This window comes from Rana temporaria, chromosome 3 (genome assembly GCF_905171775.1).
Source record: "Rana temporaria chromosome 3, aRanTem1.1, whole genome shotgun sequence".
NCBI lineage: Eukaryota > Metazoa > Chordata > Amphibia > Anura > Ranidae > Rana > Rana temporaria.
Window position 1 is genome coordinate 411,911,849 of NC_053491.1, and position 14,536 is coordinate 411,926,384.

The 14,536-nt window shown below is 43.7% G+C and overlaps 1 protein-coding gene across 5 annotated transcripts in view; it reads left to right on the forward strand.

Annotated features, from left to right (window-relative positions):
- TGOLN2 (trans-golgi network protein 2) overlaps positions 1 to 10,601 on the forward strand; it is a 30,393-nt gene extending 19,792 nt beyond the window's left edge. For 4 of the 5 annotated variants that reach the window (XM_040346060.1, XM_040346062.1, XM_040346058.1 and 1 more), the window contains 2 exons: positions 3,033 to 3,134; positions 8,507 to 10,601. In XM_040346060.1, the coding sequence (XP_040201994.1) occupies positions 3,033 to 3,134; positions 8,507 to 8,512 (108 nt within the window). In that variant the 3' untranslated portion in view covers positions 8,513 to 10,601. The remainder of the gene's footprint in view (positions 1 to 3,032; positions 3,135 to 8,506) is intronic. The other variant, XM_040346059.1, reaches the window with a different exon arrangement.
- Positions 10,602 to 14,536: the final 3,935 nt, after the last annotated feature.

Sequence of the window (14,536 nt, forward strand, 5' to 3'; positions counted from 1 at the left end):
TTTGAAGCACGTGATTAGAGCCAGAGGCTCTAATAGGCTTCAAAAAAGTGGGGGCTCAAGATGCAGAGCACTGCGCTCTGAGTCCACACAGTTGTATGAGAATAGCGAATGAATATTCGCTATTCTCCCACTGATATTCCTCCCGGCCAATCAGAAAGCAGGTCCTGAGACCTTTCACCCGGTTGGCTGAAAGGACTAGTAGGAGGAGAAGTGTATTGCAGAGTAGGAGACACAATAGAAGCTGTCGCCCATAGGAGCCATGCCCGCTCGCAATTCAGATATTTAGGTGGGGTAAGTGCCTGGATGGGGGGTGCAGGTGGTGAGGACTGGGATTGAGGCAGCATTCAGTTCAGTAAAGTGGTCACATGTCTATAGTAGGCTGTACCTGTTATAACTGCCTGGAAATATATATTATTATTATTTTTTTTAAAGCCCAAAATAACAAAATGTAATATATTGCAGCTTGCTAAATTAGGTGCCAGCATTATTATTATTGTTATTTTTTTTCCGTCTTTTATATTTATCCTGCAAATAACATACATTGCACCACTTCTTTTAGAAGTAGAAGTCCACCCTAACACTAAAATATCTACATCTACAGGCTTCCACGATCTTACGCTAACCTATCTAGCCCTGTAATGATGAAATCGCTATACATTCCTTTTTTGTAGCCGCTCTGGTCTAGTCTCCAGTGGCGGAATCTCTGCAGAGGAGACAGCTGACAACGGCAGGGAAGTGACATCACCCATAGAGTTACTGTGGGGCTTACGTTGTCGGCTGCCTCCTCTGCACCCGCCTCCGCAGCTGATAGCTCAGCGTGGGACCAGATCGGAGCTGCTACAGAAAGGGTATGCGATTTCTTCTTTACAGGGCTAAATAGGTTAGTCTTAGATAGTGGATGCCTGTAGATTTAGAGATTTAAGGCTCCATTCACATCTAGGCGGACGAAATCGCGGCGTTTTGTCCCGCGAATTGCGGCGGCAAATAGCGGCGTTTTGTACCGTGATTTGCAGCGACAAAACGCCGCGATTGTCCGCCAGGATGTGCCCCTCTATGGAGATGGTCCCCGAACGCCGAAAGCCGCCTAAAAAAGGTCCGGGATCTTTTTTCAGGCGGCAGGCGACAGGTGTCCAGCGTGGAGATGTGAACCATCTCCATAGAGGGCAATGTGTTTCCAGCCCTCTGGTGGCAGCGGCGTCACACTACAGGCGAAAAAACGCCTAGGTGTGAATGGGGACTTAGTGTTAGGGTGGACTTCTACTTTAAAGCGGAGTTCCACCCAAAAATTGAACTTCTGCTTTTCGGATACCCCCCCACCCCCGTCCGGTGTCACAGTTGGCACCTTTCAGGGGGAGGGGGGAAAGCAGATACCCATTTAATACAGATATTTTGCTCCCACTTCTGGGCATAGATACCCGAGCCACCCGTAGGTACCGGCGCCTTCTCCGTCGATACCCCCCCTGCTGTCTTCTGGGAGACACACAGGTCCCAGAAGACAGCAGGGACCAGTGGTATCGCGCAGCGTGGGTCGCTCATGCTCAGTAGGGAACCAGGAAGAGAAGTCGCATGGCTTCACTTCCTTGATTACCTTACCGAAGATGGCGGCGGCATCCGAGAGCCGAGGGATCGATCGGCTTTGGGTGCCGGCATCGCAGGTGCCCTGGACAGGTAAGTGTCCTTATTTTAAGTCAGCAGCTGCAGTATTTGTAGCTGCTGAATTTTAAAAAAAAAATAATTGTCGGAACTGACAAGATTAAAAGTTTTGTACTTGCCTTAGGCCCCTTTCACATTGAGGAGTTTTTCAGGCGGTAAAGCGCTAAAAATAGCGCTGCTATCCGGCCTGAAAAACTCCTGCCCAGCTACCTCAATGTGAAAGCCGAAGGCCTTTCACACTGAGGCGATGCGCTGGCGGGAGACAAAAAAATCTCCTGTCAGCAGCATCTTTGGAGCGGTGAGAGGAGCGGCATGTATACCGCTCCTTCACCGCTCCTTCCCATTGAAAACAATGGGAACCGCGGCAATACCGCCCGCAATGCGCCTCTATATAGGCGCATTGCGGGCGGTATTAACCCTTTATCGGCCGCTAGCGGGGGTTAATACCGCACCGCTAGCGGCTGATTTCCACGGCAATCCCGGCGGTATAGCGCCGCTATTTTTAGCGGCGTTATACCGCCACCGCAGCTCCCGCCCCAGTCTGAAAGGGGCCTTATATAGTTCTTAGCCTGAAAAAGTAAAGAAATGCAGCCACCACATCTAAGGACTGCTAAGCTGCAATATATTGCATCTTTGTTTTTAGGTTTAAATCAGGGGTGTCAAATCTAATTTCATTGTGGGCCGCATCAGCATTATGAATGTCCTCAAAAGGGCCGGTTGTATCTGTAAGATTAGACGTCCAGCGCATCCCCTCCCCTTACATTAGATGTCAAGAGCCACCCCACCATCAGAAGTTGAGTCCCCCCACTCTCCCTTACATCACAGTGCACACCCCTTTCCTTATGCTGCTGCTGGGAAGAAGCTGGATGCATTGCTTAGAAGCAGAAAAGTAAGGGTCTGGAGGAGGACCAGAGGAGGGCTGGAGCTGCAAAGGCCACATGAAATGGCCTGGAGGGCCGGATTAGGCCCGCGGGCCTTGTGTTTGACACCTATGGTTTAGATCAGGGATCCTCAAACTACGGCCCTCCAGCTGTTGCGGAACTACACATCCCATGAGGCATTGTAAAACTGACATTCACAGACATGACTAGGCATGATGTGAATTGTAGTTCCTGAACAACTGGAGGGCCATAGTTTGAAGACCCCTGATTTAGATGATGATATAGAAAGTCAAGTCACTAGAAGCATATATGACTCGATATTTCCAGTACTTGTGGACCATACTTGGTCATGTTGTTCATGTAAATGCACATTCCTGAATTCACTCATTTTTAGTGATCTATGTGACATTCACAGATAGTTGATAAGGTGTATATTGGGTGGGTCTGGTATTCTTTATAATTCATGCATGGCATACACACTGTAAACATGATGTTCAGTTTTTTTCTCCCCTCCAGATCATCGCTTTTGCACTTGAGGGAAAACGCTCCAAAGGTGGCAGGAGGCCTAATTCAGGGGAATACCAGAGACTGGATCACAAGGTTAGAACTTTGCAATAATTGATTTCAAGAAATTGATACTATTAGAGTGGATCTGCTCACAGATGACCGCAATAAATGGAGATTTGTAATAAGACATCAATTCTTACATGGGCATGGAAGCATTCTCTCCTCCAGCTACCCCTGAGAAACAACATAAGGGCCTCTATCCTGATATTATTTGATGTTTAACCACTTGCGGGCCATACAACTTGGATATACGGCGACAAAGTGGCACAGCTGTGCCGGATCCCGTACCTAGTAAGTGATTCGACACTTCAGGTCTGGGACACGCATGCGTGCCGCTGAGCGGCGGGTACTGTGGACTCGATGTCCGATTGCACCTGCCAATCCTTTAGAACAGAGGGAGAATGGCGTTCTGCCTATGTAAACAAGGCCGATCGCCGCTCTGTAAGCACAGATTGGATTCTGTGTTCCTTCAAAGCAGACATGGATCCATGCCTTCCCCTAGTAAAAGCACCCCCCTTACAGTAAAAAAAACACTAGCTAACACATTTAACCCTTTGATCGCTCCTGATGTTAACCCCTTCCCAGCCAGTTATATTATTACAATGACAGTGTATATATTTTTAACACTGATCACTGTATTAGTGTCACTGGTCCCCAAAGAGTGTCAAAAGTGTCAGTTATGTCCGATTTGACTGCCGCAATTTCGCGGTCCCGCTAGAAGTCGCTGATCCTCGCCATTACTAGTAAAAATAAATAAAACTTCCACAAATATATCCCATAGTGTGCTATAACTTTTGCGCAAACCAAACAATATAAACTTATTGGGATTTTGTTTACTAAAAATATGTAGCAGAAAACCTATTGGCCTAAATTGAAGAAGAAATTTTGATTTAAAAAAATATATATATATATATTTAATTGGATATGTTTTATAGCTAAAAAGTATTATTTTTTTCAAAATTGTAGCTCTTTTTTTGTTTGCAGCGCAAAAAATAAAAACTGCAGAGGTGATAAAATACCACCAAAAGAAAGCTCTATTTGTGGGAAGAAAAGGACATATGTTTTATTTGGGTACAGCGTCCTACGATCGTGCAGTCAGTTAAAATAACACATTGCCGTATCGAAAAAAAATGGCCTGGTCATTAAGGGGGTAAAACCTTCCGGGGCTGAAGTGGTTAAAGACAGTTTTTTGGTATGATCAGTCATATTTTCAATACCAGTGCCAAACGTTCATGATTCTTGCCAGGGTGTGCAAACTTTTGAGCACAACTGCATTTTAAATCTCCTTTTCCACTGGATTGCAGTGAAAGAGGTTAATGCTGTCGGACTGAACATTACAAACTGTCCCCTTTCCCACGAGTTATTTTTCAGGCGTTTTAGCGCTTAAAATAAAAGCACCTGTAAAGCGCTTGAAAATCGCCTCCCCAGTGTGAAAGCCTGAGTGCTTTCACACTGGATCAGTGCACTCGCAGGACATTGGAAAAAGTCCTGCAAGCAGCATCTTTTGGGGCAGTTTAGAAGCTGTGTATACACTAGCCGAAGTACACGGCCGAAAATCGCTGCTAATGCGACGATAAAGCACCGCTTTGCCGCTAACGTCGGGCGGTTTCAGTGTGAAAGTAGCCTAAGGAAGGATGGGACTTCCCAGGTGCCCTTAACCACTTAAGCCCCGGACCTTTAGGCAGCTAAATGCCCAGGCCAGGTTTTGCGATTCGGCACTGCGTCGCTTTAACAGACAATTGCGCGGTCGTGCGACGTGGCTCCCAAACAAAATTGGCGTCCTTTTTTCCCCACAAATAGAGCTTTCTTTTGGTGGTATTTGATCACCTCTGCGGTTTTTATTTTTTGCGCTATAAACAAAAATAGAGCGACAATTTTGAAAATAATTCAATATTTTTTACTTTTTGCTATAATAAATATCCCCCAAAAACATATATAAAAATGTTTTTTTTCCCCTCAGTTTAGGCCGATACGTATTCTTCTACCTATTTTTGGTAAAAAAAATCGCAATAGGCGTTTATCGATTGGTTTGCGCAAAATTTATAGCGTTTACAAAATAGGGGATAGTTTTATTGCATTTTTATTAATTTTTTTTTTTTTTTACTACTAATGGCGGCGATCAGCGATTTTTTTCGTGACTGCGACATTATGGCGGACACTTCGGACAATTTTGACACATTTTTGGGACCATTGTCATTTTCACAGCAAAAAATGCATTTAAATTGCATTGTTTATTGTGAAAATGACAGTTGCAGTTTGGGAGTTAACCACAGGGAGCGCTGTAGGAGTTAGTGTTCACTTAGAGCATGGGTGCTCAACCTGTGGCTCTCCAGCTGTTGCAAAACTACAATTCCCATAATGCCTCAGCCTTTGGGAGACATGCTTGTACCTGTCAGCGGCTTGCAATGCCTCATGGGAATTGTAGTTCCGCAACAGCTGGAGAGCCACAGGTTGAGCACCCATGACTTAGAGTGTGTTTACAACTGTAGGGGGGTGTGGCTGTAGGTCTGACGTCATCGATCGAGTTTCCCTATATAAGTGATCACTCGATCGATGCAGCGCCATAGTGAAGCACGGGGAAGCCGTGTTTACATACGGCTCTCCCCGTTCTTCAGCTCCGGGGAACGATCGCGACAGAGCGGCTATAAACGAATAGCCGCGCCGTCGTCCCGGATCGCTCCCCGCGGGAATCCGACCGCCGCATGTAGCGGGGGGGGTCCCGATCGGACCCCCCACCCGCTAGAAGGCAAGGATGTACATGTACGCCCATTTGCCTGTACGTGCCATTCTGTGGACGTACATTTACATGCGGCGGTCGGGAAGTGGTTAAACACATACATACAAATAAATACAATACAGTAAAACCTTGGTTTGAGAGTAACTTGGTTTGAGAGCGTTTTGCAAGACAAGCAAAATGTTTTAATAAATTTTGACTTGATATACAAGCGATGTCTTGATATAAGAGTAGCGTCATGTCACAACTGAGTATAAAAGAGAAGAGAGGCGCCTTGAAGTGTAGCAATATGGTTCCATTTAATGAAGGTACAACATATTGCTACACTTGGAAGCGCCTCTCTTCTCTTTTATACTCTGTAGCTCCTGCTGGATTTTGCTTCTAATCCCCTTGTGGAGGCTTCCATTTGAGGATGGACATTTTATGGTTACACAACCAATCACATTGCTATAATCTTTTTATATGGGCTATAAACTGAAGGACTTATGAATAAATGGTTGTGGAACGAATCATTTGAGTTTCCATTATTTCTTATGGAGAAATTTGCTTTGATATACAAGTGCTTTGGATTACAAGCATGTTTCTGGAAGGAATTATGCTCACAATCCAAGGTTTTACTGTATATGTTTTTGTTACAGAGAACTTGTACAAAAGTTTTATATGTTCAAATTTAAAACCGTGATCATGGACACTGAACAAAGGTACACAAGTTTCTAGGCAAACCCCAGGTGCTGAAAAGGAACGTCACTTATCTGTTGTAAGCAGATACAGAATTTTTCTTCTCATTAGTGGGTTCAATCCCCGGCATGAATGTGCCACTTTCCGGACTAGGGGGATGTCTCCTGGTCTTTGCGGACTCTTGGAAGTCCTTCATTCCTGATGCTCGGTTGCATGAGGGGGCTTTCTGAAAGCGTTCCTTATTTACAGCATTTTTTTAACACTTGCCTAAAATGTTTGCACAATACTGTATATGGCAATGTCTGTTTCAAAGTTTCATCTAGTCTTTAGCATGTAAAAGTGACACTGCATGTAGTAACCACAAGAGGTCACTGCAGTGCTTGAAGATACTGGACTAGCCCTCCTGTATCTATAACAGACATAGCCCAGCACTGTACCAAAGCATCATAGTGAAAACTGTCATAGGTTTTAAAGTGTTTGTAAACCTTCCTTCTTTTTTTTTTTTTTTTTTTTTATACATAAAACAAACCTGTGCAAGGGTTTTGCACAGAGCAGCCCTGATCCTCCTCTTTTGGGGTGCCCCGCTGGTTTCTTATGGAAAGCTGCTTTCCATGGGGGCACCCGGATGGGCTCGCTCCCAAGTCCATTGACACAGACAGTGGGAATCTGCCCCGCCCCCACTGCCTTTTCAAAAGATTTCAGTGACAGCCGCTTGAGCCAATGGCTCCTACTACTATAAATCTGTCCAATAAGGTGGGAGGCAGTGGCTGGAACTGCTATGCTTGTGGACATCGCTGGATCAGATCGGCGTAGGTAAGAAAATGGGAGGGGTTTGGGGGGAGCTGCAGCACAGAAGGTTTTTCACCTTCTGCAAAAAGGTGAATAATCTTGGGCCCAGATTCACAGCCGAGATACGACGGAGTATCTCTGATACACCGTCGTATCTCTCAGAGTATCTATGCGACTGATCCATAGAATCAGTTACGCATAGATAGCCCTAAGATCCGACAGGTGTAATTGTTTTACACTGCCTGATCTTAGGATGCAATACCGGGGTCTGCTGCTGGGGGGAGTTTGCGTCGTAAACCAGCGTCGGGTATGCAAATTAGTAGTTACGGCGATCCACGGCGGTTTTTCGCGTTCGCTACGTCGCTGCTAGTCTAGTTTCCCGTCGCAAAGTTAGTCGTCGTTTTAGGTGCCCTAACTTTACACAGCACACGTATTTGCTGTATAAAGTATGGCCGTCGTTCCCGCGTCGAAATTTAAAAATGTTTCCTTCTTGCGTAAGACGTCCAGGAATACAGAAGTACGCTACGCACGTCACCGTTCGAAAAAATGACGTCACTTCGCGCAAAGCACGGTGGGAAATTCAAAAGGGAGCATGCGCAGTAGGTCCGGCGTGGGAGTGCGCCTAATTTAAATGGCACACGCCCCTTTGAATTACGCGGGCTTACGCCGGAGGCCGCCGGCAGAAGTTTTCTCGCAAGTGCTTTGTGAATCGGGCACTTGCGATGAAAACTTGCGGCGGTGTAACGTATCTATGATACGTTACGCTGCCGCGATTCTGCGTGAATCTGGGCCTTGATGCTTTGCAACCATTTTAACTCTTCTTCACACTACTCAGTATGTTCTTACTGCTACCTTTATGTGTATTTGAAAGATTTTTGCACACTACCTGTTCTTTTGACCTGGTGCCCTGTATTCAAGTTATTACCTATCTGATGTCATGAGAAATCTTGTATAGAAAGCTTGAAATCTCCCTAAAGCCGCTATTCTTTAAGCGAAAGAGCACAAATATGTGCATTTTTTCCACGCAGGCATTGGCTGTCAGTCAGGTATGCAACCAAAGTGTATGATGGTTTGTCTCCAGAGAGGGACTGCACAAAGATTGCAAATAGTGCTTCTACAAATACTCAGTTACTTATATTGTTTTTACAGGGTGGCTGTGGCCTAAAATTGGAGATCCATTTTAACCCCTTGTCTTGTTTTTCAGATCTGAGCTTTCTCTCGGAGTCTACTTGAACCATACGTCATCCAAAAAGAGCCCAGGATCTGCACACAAGTCACTTCACCTGAATAATTTAAGAATCCTTCATCCAGCACCAGCAGCCTGGTTCCCTACATCTGTACTGGGGAAATAGGAGTTTGTTGTCCATATTTATAGTTCACAATTAGATTACATAATTGTTAGATTGGCCTACTACTATTAGATGGCTACTATGTGACAATAGAGCAGTGCATACATGGAGATTCTGTGCCTATAATGTCCATTATTTAGATTTTTGATTTTTCATTTTTCCCATAATTCCACAATCGTAGTAGTGGCTTCAAGCCGCCAGAGATTTCATATATATGGTTCAAATATCTTCGGTTAATTGCTATTTTCTTTAAATAACATATACAGAAATAATGTCCTTTTTTTTTTTTTTACCCTTTAAATCATTTTCCAGGGTATTTTGGAATTGGGTTCTGCTTTTGGTTTCTAACAGTCAATGTTTCTCCTTGATAACATGGCAGAGGGGTGTGCTGCGAATAGACTATATCTGCTGTATACAAAATGCTAAAACTGGAGAGTGCAACATCCTGGGGCACCTCTGCATAAAAACCAATCGGCTTTCATTTTTATTTTTTTGTCAAAGCCTAATTGAACAAGATGGATTTAGAAGTTGGTTAACTATCATGCACAGCTGCACCAGATTTTACACTCTAGCTTACCTGCTAGAAACAGATTGCAGAGAAGCATGTTTGACTTGACCTTTGGGTCTATTTTATGCAGGCCGTGTGTGTATACAAACGAAACATGCATGAACGGAGAGCTATACTAGATCAGTATATATAGCCTAAAGTTAGCACGACAGCTACCCACTTTGGTGACGGTCTCATGTCTATCAGACTAGCACATGACTGCTTGCCTTTTGTTATTACCCTTCTACCACTTGGCTGTGCCAAGTTTCTGTGTCTGAGGCAATACCCAGCCTGAGATGCTGGGAAGCAGTTTTATGTCTGCATGAACAACCGCCGCCTTGTCTCTGAGCACCCAAGTCTCCAGTGCCATCAGATTTTTCTTGAAGGAATGTATAGTCTTAGTGTATATTTTTGTATGTGTTTAAAACAGATCTGTTTTGATGTAAATAGTTTTAGTCTGTGTTAATATTCTAAGAATCTTTGTTCACAACAGGGAAGCCATATTTCCTTCTCGCTTATGTAGGCTCTGCAGTGCTACACAGTGCTTCTTCTTATACCATTCACCTAACTTATTGTTAAGCAGGGTGAAAGAGTAGGTGTAATGACTTATTATACCTGCTTCTACTTGCTTATCTTCAGTTCCCTATATTAAATATAAGAAAAAGTCCCTTTAATACCTCAAAAATATATCCTTGCTAGATCTTTATTATACTTTCCGTTTAGAATCTGCTTTCTAAGCTGATGTTAAAGGGGTTGTAAAGGTTCGTGTTTTTTCACCTTAATGCATTGGATTGATTGATAGCAGTGCAGCCATTGGCTCCCGCTGCTTTCAATCAAATTCAATGACGCGGCCGCTGGGGTGCGGCGCTGAGTCATACAAGAGGTGTCTATGGACGCCGACTGTATGACATGGGAGTGCGCCCGCAAGCTAACCCCCTCGGGAGAGAGCTTCCCAGTGGGGGTTTGCTATTGTGGGGAGCAGCCGAAACAGCCGCAGAGGGACCCCAGAACAGGAGGATCTGGGCCACTCTGTGCAAGACGATCTGCACAGTGGAGGTAAGTATGACATGTTTGTTTTCTTTTTCTTCTTTTTTTATTAATAAACCTTTACAACCCCTTTAAGAACAAAGGGTGTAATGGCATTGAGGAACCCCTCTTTGCATGCAGAGGCCTCAATAACACATCCAGGTTTAGGAAAGTGTGTTAATCCATGTGCCTATATGGATAAAGAGGGCGGTATCTAAAACATATAACTTTTAACTACATTAAAGGCTCCGATGTGAGAAGGAAGTCTAGAGGAGGGGACAATTGCAGTTATCGTCCAAATCTGGTCTAAATTTTAAACCATTTGGTGTCCCATTTACACCTGTGCTTTTTAGGTATGGTATGTAAAAAAAAAAAAACTACGCTTTCATCAAAACGCACGTTATATGGAGATGGGCTTTTGGGGTTGTACCCAGGGCTTTTTTTCAGGGGAACTTGGTGGAAGGGGGGTTTTGGGGGGAGGGGGTCGTGGTTGAGTTCCAGCACCTATTGTTTGAGGAAAAAAAAGCCCTTTGTATACCAATCATGCTTAAAAAGACGGATGTATTATTTCTATATATGGACTGCGTTATGTGTTCAGCCTAACGTCCTCCTTTGGAAAGGACACATAAAACACATGTGGTGCCATTTTACCTCAGGCAATTTACTCCATTTATGCTCTGCTTTATTTTATAGCACATGCTTTGCATAGTATAAATAGCACTTTTTAATGTTTCGTATGTCCAAATGACAGAGGTGCAATATTTCCCCTAGTAGCTCATTATCTTGTAGGTGTAAATGAGATTGAGACCTCTCCCCACAAACTATATTTGTCTAGAGCAGGGGTCTCAAACTAGTGGCCCTCCAGCTTTTGTGTAACTACAAATCCCATAAGGCATTGCAAGGCTGACGGTTACAGGCATGACTTCCACAGGCAAAGGCATGATGGGACTTGTAGTTTTGCAACAGCTTGAGGGCTGCCAGTTGGAGACCCCTGGTCTAGAGCATGGGTGCTGCACCTGTGATCATTCAGCTGTCGTGAAACTACAAGTCCCATGATGCATTGCAAGTCCGACAGGTACAAGCATGACTCCCAAAGACAAAGCACGATGGGACTTGTATTTTCTTAATAGCTGGACGGGCCCAACGGTTGAGTACAGAGCGCTTGGCCTTGGTTGGACACCTTTAAAGCTGCACAATTTTGTCAAACTACATCTGCCAAGGTGCTTAGCTTACCTCATTCAGCTAGTACAGTGGCAGAGCATCAAGAGATATAGTTTGTGAATGGCTGTGCTGTTTTATCTGTGCTCGTGCCTTTTTATTCCACTTGGATGTGGGGAAATATAGCTGCTTTTTTGTAGGACTGCGTTTTGCACTATGTTAAAAGAAAACGTTTTACATGTTCCCTTTGTGCTATGGAATGTTGTCTTGCACTAACCACACAAGTCAGCATTGTAAGGTGTTGTTTTAAAGCAGCTCTAAATATAATATATTCAGAATGTCATCATGAAGATATTACCTGTTTTACATCATGATCATGGGTGGCACAAGTAAGTTTGGGAGAGCGAAGGTTTTCATTTATTCATGTTGTGGCATAGCTAGTAGTAGTTAGTCATGTTCTATTGGACTTTTTTTTGCCACTCATGCTAGTTGCTTTCCAAGTGTCAGAAATATACCCAGAATTATTAGTCTTGTTGGTGAATCAGTAACCTTAATCCAGTCTGTGAAATGTTTCATGGTGGATGTTGACTAGACAAAGATATGATAAGAGGTAGGGTTGCGCCGATGTTAAGCATTAGCACGAGTACTCGTGCAAATGCTCCGATCCCTAAAACCAATACCTTTGCGGTGCGATTTGAGCCCATACAAAATGAATGGGCTCAAATTGCATACCTTTTAAACAGAAATGCGGTGCAATACCTGCCCAAATCGCATGTGGTTTCCGCCACTGCTCCTGTGTGAACCCATGCTTGTTTCAGCCTGGGTTCACACAGGAGTAGTGCGGGAAACTGCATGCTATTAGGGCAGGAATCGCACCGCATTCCTGTTCAAATCTCATGCGATTCTTTACAGTGCAATTTGAGCCCATTTATTTTGTATGGGCTCAAATCGCATCGCAAAGGTATCGGTGAGTACGTGACCAAAAGTATCGGTACTCACCGGTAAAAATAAATAAATATCACTGCAACCCTAATAAGAGGTGTGAAAGCTTACAAAACCACCTTGTTCTAATTTAATAGTCCAGTCACACCACTCGTTATATTCTTGGGCAAATATGCCTTTCTATCTATATTTTTAATACGCATCTGTGCCCAGATTATGGACAATAAAGGTTTGGGTTGTAGAAGAAGGGCTTTAAAACAAGCTCTCACTGACCTTGGTAGCTGTCGGCACTTTGAAGTAATTAATCTCTAAAAACCACAATAGGAGACTCTGAAGTCTGACTGTCCATTTCTAACTGCTTACAACACTTGCTGTTGGTTTACATTATAGAGGGCTGGCAGGCCACACCAGGACCTTAATGTACTTCTTCTTGAGGCCACTTCTTTGTTGCCTTGGCCGTGTGTTTTGGGTCATTGTCATGCTGGAATACCCATCCATGACCCATTCTCAATGACCTGGCTGGGGAAGAAGGTTCTCAGCCAAGATTTGACAGTAAATGGCCCCGTCCATCGTCCCTTTGATGCAGTGAAGTTGTCCTGTCCCCTTAGCAGAAAAACACCCACAAAGCATAATGTCTCCACCTCCATGTTTGACGGTGGAGATGGTGTTCTTGGAGTCATAGGCAGCATTTCTTGATTTTGGTCTCATCTGACCACAACACTTTCAGCCAGTTCTCCTCTGAATCATTCAGATGTTCATTAGCAAACTTCAGACAGGCCTGTACATGTGCTTTCTTGAGCAGGGGAACTTTTAGTCCTTCACGGCGTAGTGTGTTACCAATTGTTTTCTTGGCGACTATGGTCCCAGCTGCCTTGAGATCATTGACAAGGTTCTCCCGTGTAGTTCTGGGCCGATTCCTCACCGTCCTCATGGTCCGTCAAATTCCACGAGGTGAGATCTTGCATGGAGGCCCAGACTGAGGGAGATTGACAGTTATTTTGTGTTTCTTCCAATTGCGAATAATCACACAAACTGTTGCCACCCTCTTGTGGCCCATTCCAGACTTGTGTAGGTCTACAATCTTGTCCCTGACATCCTTGGGGACAAGATTGGTTTTGGCCATGGTGGAGAGATTGGAATCTGATTTGCTTCTGTGGACAGGTGTCTTTTTATACAGGTAACAAGCTGAGATTAGGAGCACTCCCCTTTCCCCTCACTGTAAATGTCGCTCATTCCTTTCTTCTACATATATGTAGAATGACTCTTGCTTCCCATCTTACCAGTGCTACCCTGATCCCAGGTAAAATTCTAGGTAAACTTGAAAAATTGCAAACAAACCGCTACACTCCTCTGCCAGATATAGTTTTATATATGTGAATACTTTTTTATTTGATTTTGTTTCTTTTTTTTTCGTTGTAGATTTTACGTTCTGCTGTCAAATGAAAGTGACATGATTTGTACATTGTTGGGGGATATTTTATAAGTTATTAAAAATCTAATATATAACGTTTCGGGGTGGATTTGTGAATCGTCTGCAGGAGATCAAATTATAGCGCAGTTGTCAGCTAGTCCACAGTGGGCACGTTTTTGTGACCTGAACACATTCACATGCATGAGGCCTGTTTATTTACACCTGATGCCACTAGAATTAAAAATGGCTGTCGCTGTGCGGTATGGAAATCAAAGACACTTTTTAGGGACAGCATTGTGTCTGTGTCTGATCACACATTGTAACTAGACTCAGGGACCACCATTTGTTAACCATAGAATGCAGGCATGCATAGATCAAAGGATTTGTGCACCCTTTATTTAAATGAATAGACCACTAAATGTGGTTCAAGGGTGAAGCCTACGCAATGTCACTTCCTGTGGAACATTGAATGGTACTTGGCCACCTAAAAATGTTTAGATGGGGCTTACCAATCAGAAATAAATTGATCAAATGCTGCTTTATAAATTAGAAATATAACATGACAATTGTTTTTTTTTTAATATGTTTGATTGAAATAAAACTGGGGAATTTGCACCTTTTGATGAGTGGTGTGTTATTCATTTCTAATAATTGAGGAGCCTTGGTTATCAAACCCATTTGCCACAGATATATTTTTGCCTCTTGTATTTGTAGTTGAGGTTGTAGTAGATTTATTAAACTGTGACAATGGTGAAGAAGGTGTCCATATCAACTGATCTGAATACTTGATCGGTGTCCATG